Source organism: Thermobia domestica, chromosome 10, assembly GCF_964235325.1.
Source record: "Thermobia domestica chromosome 10, izTheDome1.hap1.1, whole genome shotgun sequence".
Lineage (NCBI taxonomy): Eukaryota > Metazoa > Arthropoda > Insecta > Zygentoma > Lepismatidae > Thermobia > Thermobia domestica.
In genome coordinates, this window is record NC_137463.1 from 13,699,811 (window position 1) to 13,718,758 (window position 18,948).

At 37.3% G+C, this 18,948-nt stretch overlaps 1 protein-coding gene across 4 annotated transcripts in view; it reads left to right on the forward strand.

Moving 5' to 3' along the window:
• The window catches only part of sxc (O-linked N-acetylglucosamine (GlcNAc) transferase sxc), a 144,540-nt gene that overhangs the window by 91,504 nt on the left and 34,088 nt on the right, over nt 1-18,948 (forward strand). For 2 of the 4 annotated variants that reach the window (XM_081727722.1, XM_081727719.1), the window contains exons 7-12: nt 1,406-1,520; nt 3,386-3,627; nt 7,398-7,551; nt 8,230-8,511; nt 10,708-10,953; nt 15,348-15,473. In XM_081727722.1, the coding sequence (XP_081583848.1) occupies nt 1,406-1,520; nt 3,386-3,627; nt 7,398-7,551; nt 8,230-8,511; nt 10,708-10,953; nt 15,348-15,473 (1,165 nt within the window). The remainder of the gene's footprint in view (nt 1-1,405; nt 1,521-3,385; nt 3,628-7,397; nt 7,552-8,229; nt 8,512-10,707; nt 10,954-15,347; nt 15,474-18,948) is intronic. The other 2 variants (XM_081727723.1, XM_081727720.1) reach the window with 1 other exon arrangement.

Below are 18,948 nucleotides of genomic sequence, written 5' to 3' on the forward strand. Positions count from 1 at the left end.
TAGTGACTCGCCTTTTGAATGATCAGTACATTCTTATTATAAACAAGAATAGCATGAAACAAAATTGTAGATACAGGGGATTGATGTAAAAATCGAGTAATTTACAGTATCTAATCCCTATTTTTCATTTGGAGGTCCACGTGACTGCCATTAACATGCCTGCATCCGGAGACGTTCATTTCTGCACGCATCTCCGCACATCTGAATGAGAGTGTTAAATCCCTCAGCGATTCGCGCCGTCAATTCCGCAACACTGTTTAAGGGTCTTGCATGTACCTTGGCCTTCAAATGTCCCCATAGGAAGAAGTCGGGAGGAGTGAGAACTGGTGAGACTGTGGCGGCCACTTCATTATTTCTCGACGACCAATCCATCGCCCGGGGAAGAATTCGTTCAAAAAGTCATGGACAATCCGGGCAAAATGTGGTGGAGCACAGTCTTGCTGCCACCACAATGTATCAAAATCATCCCTCTCCTGCAACAAGAGGTATCACAAGAAACAAACATCATCAATCACAGCGTAACCTACCGCCCATAACAACAGTGAGTCACTACTTCTGGACCACCCGGTATTCTTGTGATTTCCCTAGGTTCTCCCGTTTTTCCTTTCATTTCTTTTCATTCTTCCATCCACTTTCATTTTAACTATATATATATCCTTTAGACTAAAGAACATAAACGTAAAACGTAAAAGATTTCCTTTCATTTTTGTGTTTTAGAACGTTCACATCATTTAAAACTTACAACAAGCTGTTCAGCGTCATCAGGATTCTTAAAATACTAAACTATTGTTTTTATTACATTAAGAGCCTAACATTAAAAATATTAGAAAATTTACCATTTTTTCTTTTGCTTCTTTATTCGTAAGTGAAAGGAGATAATGAAATGCAACTTACCACAATCATAGATAATATTATTCTACAACAGAAAATATGAACCTCAAGAATTTTCAGTGTTGCCATTTCAGTATTGTCAGAATAACATTTCCCCCCAAATCTAAGTTAAGACAGCGACTAGAGGAACGAACTCAGCTGTATTTGATTATGGATCATGTTGTGTTGGAATCCTGTGAACTACTTTTAAATAACATTACTATTTAATTTTAATAATAGTATGTTAAAACTACTTCGTTTATTACAAACTAAATACAACTATTATTTAAAAAGTAGTTTCCAGGATTCCTAGACAAACCAGTTCCTGCCAGTTTTCGGCGGACTAAAACTGAAATGGTGCATTATATTTTCATAATTTCGTATGAAAATTCATTTGCCAAACCAAAAGTACTCAGTCGGTTTACTCTTGTAAACGGACTATTATAATAATTAAAAATAAATAAAACATTTTCTGTCTTTTTATTATTTTTTTAAAAGAACATTCTTATAAATATATATTTTTTTTTATTTCCAGTCTTATAGATCTTGCAATTGATACATACAGACGGGCCATTGAACTTCAACCTAATTTCCCAGATGCGTACTGTAACTTGGCAAATGCCCTCAAAGAGAAAGGACAGGTACGTAAAGTACGTAAAAAGAATTGTAAATGCTTCCTTGGAAGCGCCTCTTATATGAATATAGAAGTCTAGAAGAGTGTAGTGTTTGTTAACAGAAAGATTCTCCTTTTGTGAGATTTCTACCGCAGTGTTAGTTTGTTTTCAAGGTCTTTTATAAATTGAAAATACACGTAAGTGATGCGGACATGTCACGTAAGCATATTTATATTAAATGTGTGAAATAGGAAGCCACGCGCCAGCAGTTCCCGTTTTGTTGATTACGCAAAAAAAATAAAATACAGAAAAACAAATAAAAATAAAAAAGAACGCGATGGAACTTTTAAAAGTGTTAAACATTTTAAAATGTTAATTTGTTTAACTTTATTGTGAGTTACGATTTTTGTGATCTTGAAATTAAAGATATATCACTTCCGTTATTTTAATTTTTCAGAATTGTGTACGTCAAAGGAAAAAAAAAGTTTAACAAAGGTTTGTACTATCTTGTAACAAATATATTTGCAGCGTTTATTATGCTATTGTTTCATAAAATAGAAATTATAAAGAAATTTAACATTTAAAATAAATCGCTTTTAAAAGAATATATGTTTCATAAAAGGTCTTTTATATCAGATTAATTCAATTAATACCTTAGAAATTCAATGTATAACACTGTATTAATATATAATGTAAAAAGTATGTTCTGAATTCGAAGAAAAAATGAAAACTTGCATTCATCTTGGAATTTGTTTCCTCTATAAGGTTCCAGTGGTTCATTTGTTTCAGAATAGGTGGACCGATTTGAGTAAGTTTTCCGTTTAATTCTAAGGAACGATGATTTTTAAAAAAGAAAGAAAACTGAATTAGATCAACATATGTAGAATATGTTACCGCGCTGTAGTTAATATATATTTAAAAGTGATTTGAAGTTATATTTTTTTGTGTTAAAATCAATAATAAAGAAATAATTGACTAATTGTTAAGGAGATAATAAATGAAATTGTTAAATAACTGAATACTAATTTATTAGCGTAGAAGAGTCTTAAAAGCAGTGACGCAGTAAAACAATCATGAGCGGTGACTACATGATCACGTAGCTTACTCGTGTCTAATTGCGAGTATATTGGTGGGTGGCAGATTCTAGGAAAATAATATTGTAGTCTCTCAGTCGCTAACGCTCTCGCCTTTGGTGTGAGCAATCCTGGATTGAATTCCCAGTTGGGACACGGTCGAACAAGTCTTAACTTTTTCGAAGCAACCATCCTGAGTGAGGTGTTCCTGAGTTTTCCTCGTTCATACCGGCAAATGCCGGGATTGTACCTAGTATACAGGTCCCAGGCGCTTGCTTCCTTCCTCCCCCAATTCCCCAAACAGTGTGATCGCCGGGGGACATCATCCCTCAAATGAACGAGCAAGCGTGGCCTCAGATGCCGTAAGCCTAGAAGTCTGATCCTAATTATTCATATATATGGTCCGTGGTGGCTCAGTGGTAGAGCGTTCACGCATGTTGCGTGGGGTTCCTGGTTCGATCCCAGCTCGCGCCAAGTGGACTTTTAGAGCGCTTACATCTGGTGCGTGGGATTTCTCGGGTACTTCCGTTTCCTCCCACTTTCTCATCTACCAATTCTTCCATTATTCACTTGTTTTAATCATCGTCTCTCTTACCCTAAAAGGCATAATCGTGGGACGTTAAACTGAAATATTTCATTTCATAGGCCGTTCCTCACCACATTCTCTTGCCTCCAGGAAAGCTCGATTATACAAGACCATGCGACTAGTCGTAATAACAGAGCGAACATTTTTAGCACAAGAGTACTATTCTGGACTCCTAGAGCATTTGCACTATACTTGATTGTTTATAATTGTGATTTATTTTTTAATTTTAATTTTCGTTGTAGGTTGTTGAAGCCGAAGAATGTTACAACACAGCTCTTCGGCTTTGTCCAACGCATGCGGACTCTCTCAACAACCTGGCCAACATTAAACGTGAGCAAGGGTACATTGAAGAAGCCACTCGATTGTACTTAAAAGCACTGGAAGTGTTTCCTGAATTTGCTGCAGCCCATTCAAATCTTGCTTCGGTCTTACAACAACAAGGAAAACTCAACGAAGCCCTAATGCATTACAAGGAAGCCATAAGGTTAGTTAAATAATTCTGTATTAAACTTTGTATGTGTATATGTATAATATAGGGTGTTTCAATACACCAACAACGCTTGGGAGGTACTACCTGACAGCAAGATGAGACAAAAAATATCGACCAAATGCTTCCTTTCGTAGTCATAGGCTGCCGAAAACATAAAACAATGAACTTTAAAGTTCCATAGCTCCAAAACTATGGGACCTACCGTAGTGGGGTCAAAACTTCATTTAGGAACTAACATGTGCGCTATCCAAAATACATGTTTCAGAATGCTAATGTACTCATTCAACAATTTTATAGAGGGGGTTTAGCTACGGGCACAGAATTTGAAGTACTCACCAACTAGCTCTGTAAAAATTGTTACGGAAGTACCGCAGGATTGTGGAACTTGGATATCTGGACAGGGCACATACAAGTTCCTAAGTAAAGTCTTGATCCTACTACTGTGGGTCCTATAGTTGTGTAGCTGTGGACCTTTAAAAGTTCATTATTTCATGTTTTTGGCAGTCTTTAACTCGGAAAGGAAGCATTTGTGCACCCAGGTTGATCTATACTTTTCGACTTATCTTGATGTCAGGAATTACCTCTCAAACGTTGTCGGTGTTGTTTTGAAATATCCTATATATATATATATATATATATATATATATATATATAAATTTTAAATTTTATAATGTGAAACTAATGTTAACTTTTTAAAAATAAATATTTGTTTTTTACGCAGTTTCAAACTTGGATGGATCGTCTTAATCCTTCTAAGTTCTAATACCTATATATATAGACGCTAACATAGTGTTTTCATTATTCGATTAAAAGTGTACCAAAAAGTTTACTACAAGTCGAGACATTGTAGAACACGTTATGTATGGTTTTACGCCTTTCTGCGTCGAGACATAGAGGGTGATGATGTAATAAATTAAAAAGAACTACTTTTTTGTTAGGCCTATTTTCATTATTTTTTGGTGGGCCCATTTTTGCTCCTAGAAGATCGAAATTTTGCACAAACGTTCAGTGCACCAATTAGTATTTATAAGATTTTTTTTAACTATGCGTTAAAACCGAAGGGGTCCAGAAGGGAACAAATTTTAAAAAGGGATATTTTTTAACAAAAAATCTCTTTCTTCGCGATTTTCCTGTCAGATACATGATGGAGACGTAAATGATACCGTTTAAAAAGGTGTTCTATTCTGAAGAGAATGATGTACAAACCATAATCCTAGAATAAATAAGGGTGTCTCAGGAATTTTTTATATTGCATCCGGGTATTTTGGAGTAATCTGAGGCATTGTGGGTCTCATGGGTAAATATTTTCCCGCCCTTACTATTCAAGATAGAAGCTTGAAATTTTGTACACGCATTTAGTATACCCCTTAATATTTTTCTGTTGATTTTGAGATCCGTGGGTTAGCACAGGGGGTCCAGAGGGGCCCAAAAATAAATCCCAATATCTCTCAAAATTTCCCACCTTAGAGGCATGATACGGAAATATAAATAGTACCGTTTAAAAGACTGTTCTATTCTGAAGGGAATGAGATACTGACTAATATCCTAAGATTAATATGGATGATGCTGTAGCTGCTTCACTGAAAGTCTATATTTTACCTTTAAAAAAAGCCAGGATTTAAAAAAGGGTTAACCTTTCCCCATCTTTATTGCTCTCCTTTCGGCATTTCGTACGTTAGAAATGTCTTAAATGTGCGTTTTTATTTCTGTCGCAACAGTGATTTCTCTACTCTTTCGTGGCTCTGTTTCTTATGAAATATTCAGTGAGAGAATGATGGCTCCTTGATAAGATACTACAATAAATATAATATAAATATTAGATTAGATACAAATAAACTTTAAAAAATGAAGCCTCTTTCTATTTCTTTCATGTAGGTTTCTCACTACTGGGAAATGAAAACTTTACGGTGTCTTATTTAAATCAGTGTGTTTCTTTCGTGATCATTTGCCACTTAAACTATAAGCCTTAACAGTGACCTCACTTTTCGCGCAAACTATTTTGTCAATAAACCGACAAGCTGCTCAACATAGAATTGCCCTCTCCCTATTGACAGACGTCGGTAGTGACAAATTACGTGCTCTGTACATCGTAAGTACTGTATTAGTATTCAAAACGCTTCAGTATATAAACTTTTTTTTTTTTTTTAACCTGGTGTTTTCGAGCATAAATTCAGATAGTGGATTCTCTCATGTGTTTGTATGTTGACGAAGAGGGGAAGGGGGAATGTTTTAAGTAATGAAATGCCAATTAAGATCTCTGGTCTTCAAGTGAAAAAAAAAAAATCTGAATTTAAGATCAGATTATATTGTATATGTAGCATTTCTGTCGTCGCAGTAATTCTTTCCGAAATGATGTAACAGGAAATAGAAGAAAGTTCCAGGTGGATTTTTTTATGATTAATACAAGACGCCCCCCACTTCACCCACAAAAAAGGTATTAAAAAGAAAAAAAATATTATTGTTGAATCTAACTAAACTAGTACCCACCTTGGCTATTTGGCTTTATCGTCACCAACTCCGTAGAATACATCACTTGAGACTTTAGCCATCAACATCTTTAGATATCTTGAGAACTTCACTTTCATTGAAGCGTTGCAATGTACAAACCACTTGGCATAACAGCCCGTTTGACGGCCTGAGCCACTCCAACGCCATCTATCAGCGACCGGCTAAACTACATCCAGCGTAGCAACGAGCACGTGGTCACATCGGGAGTTTTCTAAACCTAGTGGCCGTCACGTCTTTCATTCACGTAACTCCCCAGTTTCCCTCACGACGTTGAGTGGACACCGAAAATTGGGGAGCACCGGCCGCGAATCGAACTCGGGACCACGTGGACGTGAGTCCAACGCTTAAACCCCAGACTACGGCGTCCCCAAGCAACCTTTTTAGATGTGGAAAAAAAAAGTAGTGCCAAAGTCGGGACTGTATGGGGGGGGTGAATAAAAGGTTCTCATTGGGATTTTTGAATTGTCTCCATAGTACGAATGTGTCCTTGCGTAGCGTAATCACTGACGATCTCGCCTTTGGTGTGAGAGATTCTGGGTTCGATTCTCGATGAGGGCACTCTGTCGAAAAGGTGTAAGAGCTTTTCCAGGCCATCCGTCGTGAGTTAAGTTTTTCCTGGGTTTTTCTCATTCACACCGGACAAATGCTGAAATGATGCCTAACGTGCAGGTCTCAAGCTGCTTTCTTCCCCATTTTCCCGGGTAGTGTACTCGCCGAAGAACGTCATCCCTTATACGTGGCGGACTTGATTAAGACCATCCATGTCGGTAATGCACACAAATGTGTACAAACAAATAAATCCACAGTACAGACAAAAGGCGGGTGTTGTCATGAATTAGGAGAATTTTAGACGGTAATACTTGTCTTCGTGTGTTTTGGATGTTGGATTTCGATGTCGAAAATTGGATAGTGTCAGCACCGATTCCCGTTGGATGTCAGCTGTATTCTGTCCTTTTTCGTTGAGAAACCGGATCACAGACCTCATTTTACGTTACATTTGACGTGATTTTCTATGACGGCAGTCATTTCAACATAGTTGCATCTCGCATGTATGCAGCTCTACCTCTATTGCAGGCACAGAATACTAGTGCATGTTTCCGCGTTACACGCGCTACTTCATCAGTGTTACCAGTCCACATGTTAAAAATTCTGCTTTTTTACGTGCTTTTTTACACGTGTATTCTAAAATTAATCAATAACAGTGTGTTGGTATATATGTCTTTTTAAGTAGTTTTTTTTATTGATGTTTGTTCCAGGATCCAGCCTACCTTCGCCGATGCCTACAGCAACATGGGAAATACTTTGAAAGAGATGCAGGATATTCAGGGAGCCTTACAGTGCTATACCCGTGCCATTCAAATAAACCCGGCTTTCGCAGACGCTCATAGTAATCTTGCTTCCATTCATAAGGTATGTCTTAATTTAGTGTATCGAAATGTACAAATGAATATTTTGTATTTTTGTTATGATAGCTATTGTAAGATAAACATGGAAGGCATTACGATAGGTAGCAAGCATGACAATTCTTCTAGAATAATTTATTTAATGAGACCTGAGCTACATTTTAGAGAGAGAAAATAATTAATTTTGTGTCTAACCGGGCGAGTGGTTATTTGCATCTCTGAATTAAATGTACATGGCTTAACTTTAAGAAGTCAGAACAAGATCATGACTTTTTTTTTTTTCGGTGGATTTTAACACAAGCAAAATTTTTCTGAAAAAAGTAAAAAAGTTTAACATTACTGTGGAATGATTTTAATTCCATTTCAAAACAAATCACTTAATGAACTGGATTACAACTTAGTATTTTCGTACCCTGCTGCATACCGTATTCTGCTTATGTTCTAGTCCATGTGTAGCATGTTACCTGAAATCAACTTAATAGTAATATTTGCAACAAGACATTTTCTGGGTATGTGTAGTTTTAGAACAGGTAGGGCACTAACTGTTAACGTAAATTTGTTTTCCAGCAATATTGAAGTAGACAGTGTGTTGTTTTTCTGCATTAGCTGTAATCTGTAATGATAATATCAAATGCCTGTACAGAAGAAGCTATTCCGCCTAACGATTGTTTGAATTTCATTTCAGGATTCTGGGAACATACCAGAAGCCATCCAATCATATCGTACAGCATTGAAATTAAAACCTGATTTTCCCGATGCATATTGTAACCTAGCTCATTGTCTTCAAATCGTGTGTGACTGGACAGACTACGACGCCCGAATGAAGAAGTTGGTCAGCATAGTAGCGGAGCAGTTAGACAAGAACAGATTGCCATCGGTTCATCCTCACCATTCCATGCTTTATCCTCTCTCACACGAGTTCCGTCGGGCTATTGCTGCGCGCCATGCTAACTTATGTTTAGAGAAGGTAAGTGGACTGACGCCTCTTAAGTATAGAATATGAGATACGTGGCTGGTTGAAGTGTAGATGTAGATTACTCAAGTCAGGTAGAACAAAACTTTTAAGGGTCTGCATCGTAAATTTCAGCTTCAGCGTCTTTGTAACACAGTATTTGACGAGTCTTCCTGACCAGGCAAGTCTGTTCATGCTTGAACAATTCGATAGATGCAGGAAGCAGTACATCTGGACGTACAGCAGCGTCAATTGATCAGTCACCATGGAGCTGAATGAAGAACAGTTTCCCCGCAATGATCCGTGACTTCAAAGTAGACGTAGACGCCAATGATTGTTATGAACGTATGTGACAGGCATTTGGGAATTCTGGAGCCGCGGAGGCTGAGTGATAGAGCGTTCACCTCTGGCGCATGGGATCCCTGGTTCGATCCCAGCTCGCGCCAAGTGAACTTTGTGCTGGACAAACACCGTGTGGGTGGGTTTTCTCGGGGTTCTCCCGTTTCCTAACACTTTCCACTAAAATTCTCATTTCTCATCACCATCTCCTTTAGCCTAACCAGCATAACCGTGCGACGTAAAACTGAAAGATTTCATTTCATTTGCATTTGGGAATGCTTTACCTTCGAAAACGGCAATTAACAGGTTTTAAGAATACCGTAACCATAGGCAAGGTCTGTCGAATGAACTCAGAAATGGACTGCATGTAACATTAGTGACTCCTGAGAACATTGCTTCTAATTAGAAAAATCCAATTTGAAGGTAGCAAGAGTTCACGGATAATTAAAGATTGGATCGGCAGCATTAAACGTACTGTTTGCAAGAGAGACAAAAGCAAGCAACGATAAGTTGATGCAGATTTTATGCTAGACAATTTTGATAGCAGAAAATCAAACCTGCTGCTCGAAGTGGTCACTTTGAAAGCGCCAATTGACATATTGACTCGTTATCGATATAACCATATAACCACAACTCAATACAGTCACCAAAGAGGAGCAATCTGTTACAGAACTTTCTACACCATTAGTACATGTGCTACCAATAATAGGTATTCATCACTGCACTGCATGGTTTGTTCTTCATTGACTTTCGATTGTTTGAATTCTTCTTGCTGTAAAAAATGAATAACAGATGTAACACACATGCAGGGTGTTTCAAAACAACACTAACGTTTGGGAGGTGATTCCTGACACCAAGATAAGACAAAAAGTATAGACCATCCTGGATGCACAAATGCTTCCTTTCGGAGTTACAGGCTACCGAAAATATGAAAAAATGAACTTTGAAGGTCTATAGCACCAAAACTATGGAACCTACCGTAGTCGGGTCAAGACTTCACTTTGAAACTAATATGTGCCCTATCCAAAAATGCATGTTCAGGGTATCTGTTGGTCACGAAAGTCACGAAATTTAGCTTTGGGGTCACGATTTTTTAACTACAAATGTAAGTACAGATTGGAGTAACTTTTGTTCTATATAACTTCAAAATTCACCACCAAAAATGTCTATGGTCGGGTCTAGACGCTACCAAATCGCAAGCAAAGTAAGTTTCCATCGCATTGATGAAAATTCGGCCTAATTCTCACCCAAATTCGCTCTTGAAAGTGTTAGGAAATTTTATGATTTGGTAAAGAAAAGGTCACGAAAAAGTCACGAAATTTCATTTTGGAATTTTAGTAGATACCCTGATGTTTCAGAATCCTAAGGTGCTCACGAAGCAACTTTTATAGAGGGAATTTGGCTACAGTCATATAATTTGAAGTACTCTTCAACTGCCTCTATAAAAATTGTTGCGTAAGTGCCGCAGGATTCTGTAACATGAATATTTGGATAGGGCACATACTAGTTCCTAAGTGAAGTACGAGAACTATGATCCTACGATAAATAGTAAGGAAACAGTGAAACTCTTAAAATTTACCTCAAAAAGTAGAAATCCTAAAAGAGTTAACAAGCAGAATCGGTAGCCGTTAAACTTATAATTACATCAATACTTAAATTGTTGTTTTATACTGTTTTATTTATACGAGTTGTATCTTTAATGCCAAGTGTACTTTTACATGTCAGTATTACCAGGTTATTATTACATTTGTTAATATTAATTACGTTTGTTGACTAGGGATTGTGTCCTATTAAATCCTTCATAGTATTATCTAAAATTACTGAGAATCCGTTTATCTATATGTTAATTAATACAGATATCTTGCTTTATAGATTCACGTTTTGCATAAGCCACCGTACAAATACCCGAAAGAAGTTTCACAAGGTGGAAGACTGAAGATTGGTTATGTTTCGTCAGATTTTGGAAATCACCCGACTTCTCACTTGATGCAATCTATTCCTGGACTTCATGACAAAACTCTTGTCGAAGTTTATTGCTATGCTTTGAGTCCTGATGATGGTACAACCTTCAGAGCAAAGATTGCCCGGGAAGCAGAACATTTCATTGATTTGTCACAGGTTAGTGCTCTATATTTGTAGCTTTAACGAAACATTTATGTAAGTTCAATGTTTTACTGACATTAGATTTGTGAAATGATCTATCCGTGGCCGTGTTAGTTATCATCATCATCGCGTACGAATTTTCTGTTTTGATATCATCCATCAATCCTTCTTCGCCCTCTGCACTCTTTCCTGCCATCATATCCTCTAGCACGTTCCTTATGATACCGTTGCTTCTTAGCCAATGTCCCAACCAGTGTCTCTTTCTCTTCTGAATAATATCTAAAATTGTTCTTTACTCTCCCACCATTTCTAATACCTTCTCATTCGTTTTCCGCTCCGACCCAGCTAATTCTTTCCATTCTTCTTCATATCCATATTTTGTAAGCTTCCAGTCGTTTTTCATCATTTTTGCGTAATGGTCATATTGCTGCCCCATATAGTACAATACTCCACGCGAGGCATTTTATGAGTCTTTTTCTCAACTTTTTATTCACGGTCCCACAAAATAGTACAGGGTGTCCGAGAAGTCCTTCCCTGATTACAGAAATTGATAACTCAGGCTAGAAATAAGATAGAAATATGAAACTGGTGTTGAATTGTTTACAAACTATAAAAGTTTTGGTCACATCAGTACACTTCCACATGAGCACCCTTGGTAGCACGTAGCACATCTAGGCGATATTCAATTTCCATCCACACATTAGCCAACATCACTGGAGGGATCGATTCTATTTTCATGGATTGATCAGAATCTTCTAATGATGACCCCTTCATGTTAAGATTCAAGATAAATTTAAACTTCAAACTTAGTATCAAGTCCGGACACACAAAATCAGAACTATTTGGAGGTAAAAATGGGAAAACTAACAACAAAAAAGCTAGGCGCCAGACTCGTATTTCCGTAATGTAAGTGTTCTTCCTCTGTGGGTTCTTTTACGGTCCTATGGTTCATATTGTAATGTCTAGAGCCCGGAAGTTTAGGCATTTATTTTGTGTAAAATAGGCAGGCAAAATGGCATTTAAAATTTGACAAATAGGCACTAAAAGGCAAAAACAAAAGTTGTTACTTTTTATAATACTCAAACATTACATGATATTTTTCTTTTATAGGTATATGTGTACAAAATGTTACTTACAGTGTATGCTGGTTGCACATGACTACAAGATGCTTCTTTAAGTTAGCAACAGTCATACTTAATCGCCTATCAGAAAGAACGGTTTTTAAAATAGAAAATGATCTTTAAACTTCAACTGAAGTAACTTGGGAGTATGTAAATGAAGCTATTGTAGATGGACTCGTTTCAAGATCACACTTTTCACCGTTAAGAACATCACGAATTTTTAGCATTTTTTGAAAGTCCTCGTTAGCTGCCACAACACGTTTGCATTTTTCATAAACAGCCAATCTCTTTCCCCCCGGCACTTTTCCTAGCTGGTCAACTGTTTCCTGAAAGATCTGTAAGGATGTTGGAAGGGTTTCACCTCTTTTCTCTAGTTTCGTAATAGTCTCTGGCAACTTACCATAATGTACTGAAATAAAGTCAAGATCACTGCTGAGATCTGAACAGCACAAAAGTTTTTTCACCTCGGAAATTGAAGCAGCGTCCTCTTCTGATAATTCTTCCATCACAGCACGGATCGTTTCCAGGTTGTTTGCATAGTACACTGCAGTTGAAATCCAGGTCCCCCACCTCGTGATAATCGGCTGTGGAGGAAGAGGAAGCTCTAAAAATCCGACATCGGGAAGGAGATTTCAGAAATATTTTTTTGGTGTTTGTTCTCTTCAGCGATTCTATGTATGGCGTAAACTAAACATGTGATATGAATCATGTTGGGGAACAGCACTTTCAATGCCCGCGCAGCTTTCTTCATGTACAGAGCAGCATCTGTAATGAAAAGGAGGACATCATTGTGTTGTGTTCCTTCTGGCAGGATCAGAACAAGCGAATTTGTGAATAACTGAGCTATTGATGAGTCATTAGCCTTTTCGAGCTCTTCTACAGTCACAAGAAATTACAAGGGTGAGGATGTTTCCACGGGTCCAATGATGACGTTGGATAGGTATCTTCCTGTAGCATCTGTCTTCTCATCTATCGGGATCCAAATCTTTTTTCCCACAAACTTCGTCACGAATCTTTTGCAGAGTCTGTTCATAGGAAGCATTTAAATATATTTTCCTTAGAGTAGATTCTGACGGTACAACTTCCTTCGTGTATTTTTCCAGGAAATTCTTTAGTGTCTTGCTTTCCAGCTTCCAGAAAGATATTCCCGTTGCCAGGAAAGTCCTGCATAGGTCAAAAGAAAATTGTGATTGTCTATTGGATGAACAAACAGCTGTTGAAATCAAGGACAATTTCTTTTGTCCCGTCATTTTCAAAGCAGCATCTTTATGTTCAGCAGTATTCAGATGCTGAGATACAAAGTATTTCTTGTCGTGATTATGTGCTTTGCCACATGCTTTCCACAACAAAACTGCACCATCGGTAGTAAACGTACCTGCGTCAAATTCACGGACGTATCCTTGTAACTTACTGCTCAACGGTATGCTAAATTTTGGCATGGTGCGGCCTTTTGTGCGTTCGAATCTGAAATAAAGAATATTGCTTCGAATGCTTCGTTGATTGAACTTAGTTCTTTCTTTCCTTCTTTTTTACAGAAGCTCCAGTTTCTTTTGATGCCGACGGGGGAAACAATGCCCCCGCGAACAACAACTTGAAGGAAGTCGTCGCTCTTTGTTGCAAGCTCAGATATTATTTCTGATAGCACGCTAGCGCCTTTGTTCGCATTAATTGTTAAAATCCCAAAGTTCGCAGACTTTCGTCTAAGCTAGCGTTTTTAAATCAACCTGAACCTGAAGTCAATGTTATTGTTGAACATGGTATCACGCTACTCAGACATTTCAATGAAAAAATGACACTTCTAATCGAGAAATTATAGTTTGAAATTTTTATATCTAAAATTACAAAGAAGGCATTTACACGTCCAAAAGTTGTTGAAGCTATTAAAAGGCAAAATAGGTAAAATAAAAAACTTCACTACAGGCTCACAACACAAAATGAATTTTTCCTTTAAAAAAATACAGATACAGGCATCTTTAAAAGAAAGGCATTTAGCCAAAGTTCCGGGCTCTAGTAATGTTCCACGTGCTGCTGTATACAAACAATACTTTACGCTCTTGTTTGTAAACATCATCACATGGGTTTACGACAGAGTAGTACACACCACGAAGCAGACGACGGACCAGTGGCTCCTTCTACGAAGCACATAATAACAGTATAGCAACAGCGCCACCACCGCCAGGACGCCTATATAATGGGACGCAGCCGGCAAATCTTCACCAGTTTTCTAGTCTCCTCTCTATAGACTAGCAGTGGAGTCTTAAGAGGCACCTACCCTACCCAAAGCCTTAGCTTGCAGTGGAGCAGCGGTAGAATTCTAACCACAACCTGATCTGGGCTCGCAGCGGAGCGTTGGCAGAAACCTTAACCCCCTTCTACTTGCAGTGGAGTAGTGTGTGTCCTTCAATCCCTCACGTAGCTCGCGACTGAGGATTCCTTCCTGAGGCCGTCAGGTCTAGGAACACCTGTATTTACCCAGAATTGTATATTAGTATTTATGAATTGTAACCTATTTTGAGGATTTGTAAATAAACCGGTAGTGGAAGTCTAGTCTGGACGTTCTATTTTTCAACCTTGCTTTACGTATAATCCTTAAAGAACAGAATTTTACAATATAAACTAGAATTCCATTTCTTTTAGTCCTAATTAATGAAATCTGGGACGCGTTTAAGCTAATTAAAGCTTGCAAGCTGTAACACAGAAAATGTAGAATATATCTGATTGTATTAAAAACAAGACAATTACAGGACTACTAAGGGAAATCAGTTAGAAGAAAAGTAAGAAGTGTGGCACGCATTAACTGTATTGGAGATGGAAATGTATATAGAATCCTGTTACTTACAGGATTTATTGTGAAGTAATTCTTGTTCTTTGAATGTGTGTCTTGGAAGCACTGAGTGGTTAAACGATTTTGCATTGTAAAGCAAAAAATACACCTAGCATCACCTAACCTAAAATGGCTAGTAGCACGCTTTGCAATCTGACCAACCCTGTAGGCATTAGTTAGAAATTCGACAGAACGCAGGGAAATTCTAGTATCTTCTAGTAATCTTTCATGTTTGTCGTCCTGTGTTGAGTACATTTTAGTTCTGATAATATTATCATTTTTGTAATAATAATAATAATAATTTTATTGTGTCTACTTCAATTTTCATTCAGAATTAAAGGAGACTTTCTGAGTGGAAACTTCTAGTTTTTTGTCACATGTATGTTGTTAAATAACTTTTTTTTTTTTTTTTTTTTTTTTTTTTTTTTTTTTTTTTTTTTTTTTTTTTTTTTTTGCAATTTCAGATTCCTTGCAATGGAAAGGCTGCCGATAGAATAAATGCCGATGGAATTCATGTATTAGTCAACATGAACGGTTATACCAAAGGAGCCAGGAATGAAATCTTCGCATTGCGTCCAGCTCCAATTCAGGTTTGTTGATTTATATATTTATATGTCGTTCTCAATAAATAACAGGGTGATCGTAAATGATTCACAACAGGGCCAGCGCTACAGTTTTGCCGCCCTGAGCGGTACTTTCACATGCCGCCCCTTTAATCCGCAAAACTTATTTTGACAGAAGACGTTCAAGTGTCACGAAAAATTAAGATGCCCCATTTGAAACTTTTATGAAATGGAAAAGTAAACAAAAAATCGAACTACTCTCGAATGCTTACGTAATATTAACTCCATACATGGCACAATATTCAGTATGCTCGATTTCGCTGTATATTTGTGATATACAGCAGCGCAAACAGGAAAAAAAAAAAAAGTCTATGCTTTAATCACGACTAACTATTTTAATTTTTAAGCTTATTTTATATCAAAAGGTGTTTCCAATAGAATATAGAGCATGAAGATAATATAGTGAATCAGATATTACGGCAAAACTAAGTCTTAAAATGTACTAAAAAACGATAGAGATAACTGAATTGAACATACCTTATTGAAAGACTTTTCTTGCTTTGATATGAGCTGATTCCTTTATCACATTCGCATAGTCCAATGTTTCTGCTAATTCGTGTTCTGTTGATATCATTGGTAGACCACTCAAGCTTGTTTCAGACATAGACGAACGTAGATAGTTTTTAATAAGCTTTAAGTTTCGAAAAACTTCTTTCTCCACTTGCACTGTTACCGGTAAGGTTAACACAATCCTAAGTGCAGCACTGATATTGGGAGCAAATTCATGTTCTTTAAAGTCTCTTTTGATGAACTTTTAGGCTTAATTATAGCAGATAACACTTTCAGTTCGTCTTTCAAATCACTGGATTGATTGATTTTTGAGTTTTACGTCCCGTTCAGCAGCGAGGCTATATGAGACGTGGACCTACTGATTAACGTGGAATCCGAACCACATGAGCCCTCCGGGAATCGAACCCGGGTCTCCCGCGCCAAAGGCGCGCATGCTAACCGCTTAGCCACGAAGGAGCTCTCAAATCACTGGAGTTAATATCTTTCGATTCATCGTGTGTTAAAATGCTGCCAAATTGTGTTGCACTTTTCAGACGAAAGTTCAGCTGGCTTATCTTTAAGATTACTTACGTTGTAAAGAAAATCGAAATGTTCGCTGTGATGTTTGAGTTGCTTAAACCTTTCTCTTAAAGCTAACACAGTCACGTCTAGAACTTTGTAATAAAAATCAATCTTGTATCTTGTTTGTGAATCTTCAATAGCTTTGTCCTCTGCCTTTTACTGAAACTCTCTTCTTTCAACTTTGAGCTTGCACTGTATTATCTATCCGTTAATCATCCATATCTAATGCTGATGCCAATTCTATCGCATCAACTAAGTAAGATTGAAACTTTGCATCATTTCTGCTCCTCCCAAAGTATTCAGATATATTTTCAAGAAACCCAACACATGAAAATCAATGCTTTGGCGACTTTTGCTTACTATGTTTATATGGAGTAAAAAATCATATCAGATAACAAGTGAGCAAAGGAAAGTAAAGCCACGCAGCTGGTTTGCTATACATAGATCATCGTGGGCGACCATTCTGTCTGTTCTATTGTCGTTACTTATTTGAAGTAAGGCATCATAAACCTCCCCTATTTGATATCGAAGTGGAGTCAGAACATCAATTCGGCTCTCCCAACTTGTGGTCCTCAATGGTTTTAAAGTAAGACTGCTAATATATTTCTTTAGTATTGCCCAACTTTAAATTGACGCAGAAAAAGTCATAACTTTTTTTTTTTTTTTTTTAACTATACAGAAGAATGGAACGGCATCCTATATTCGGAATGAACAATGTGTAAATTGGTTAAAAACTCGCTGCTAGAACCTAAATGTCTCTAGATGTTTAGGCTAGAACGGCCTGTCTCAAGTGGGAGTGTACCTTTTATGTACTTGAAGTGCAGCGTTAAAACATTGCTGAATAGAAAAAGCCTTCACAGCAGGTGCTGAAAGTGTCCTCCGCCCACTTCAACACACATGTGAGCACGATTGAGGAGATTCATATATACCCTTGTCAGTTCTTGTGTTGTAATGCTATTGGTGACATTCTTTGAGTTCTTCAATTGTGTGTGGATTTGTTTCGTATACTCTTCCCTTTAACAGTCCCCATAAGTAAAAGTCACACGTGGACAAGTCTGGTGACCGAGGAGGCCACAAGCCTTTGCTGATTGTCCTCTCTGGTGTAAACATCTCATGCACAAGGGACAATGATGCAGCTGATGTGTGGCATGTTGCACCGTCCTGATGAAAGTAACATAACTGACGCTCCTCTTCGGTCAAGTGTGCATAAAACTCCTCCAGGATTCTTTGTTTTCACAAAAGATCCAGTGAGAATGAACCCTTCAACAATGGCAACACGCTCGGGTATCGAATACGGCATTATCACACACTGACACTCACCCGGCTTAACACAACGAGGCCTTTTTCTCAACTGGTTTCGACAAGTTTCACTGGCTGCGGCTGCACGTGACTGCTGCAGGTCACGTAAGTCGACCCGACCTCGACACGCCATCTCTTGGTAGGAAGATAGATTATTTAAGTGTTGCCAAAAACACAATATACCAGAATATTACGACGGGCCGGTTTTACGTGCCGCACCCTGTATATTACTCCGTTAATTACTAGATTTCACTCGTAAATCTGCTAAATAGTGATTCCATATTCTTAATTTGTATCTTTTCGTACCAACTTTACTTTTTCAAAATACTCCAAAATTATTATTAACCAGGGTGGATTGATTTAAGTCAGCCTGATTTAAATCAAGATTTAAATCACGATTTAAATCAAGATTTAAATCACTTGATTTTTTTAATAAAAATCGTTGATTTAAATAGAATTCCGAAATAAATTAATTTAAAGTGAAAATAAATTAAATCCCGTTTTTGCTCTGTTATTTCGATTATGGAAGTTGATAATCATAATACAATGAGACTCAAATGTACAGTATAGTATGAAAACAAGTGTCATGCAGAGGATGATTAGGGAAAATCCCGTTTTGAACAGGTAACGGAGCAATCCTGCTTTCTTCTTTTCGTAACATTGGGTTCGGGTTTTAAAATCGTTAACTATTCCAACGGGGAAATCGCCATCGACATTTAAGACAAAAATTCTTTTTTGTGTGTGTGTTTGTTCCCAGATAATAAGGCGTATTTAAAGGGATCCTATCCCGTCTGCATTTTTTTTTTTTTTTTTTTTTTAATTTTATAACTTCAGGCGAAATTTATGTATTTCATGCCGCAAGCTAGTTCTGAGTTTTTAAAGATAGGCCCCTGCCAAATATCAGTTAACTTTTGTGAAAAAAAGTGTCATCTTGATAAACGTTGCTGTGCTTTTTCCCTAATGCTTAACCTTTTAAATTGTATCATCTATTTTTAGGTGATAGGGTAGAATCTTCATTATTCGATTAAAAAAGTTCCAATAAGGCTTTTTACTTCGTTTTCTTCAAGACTGG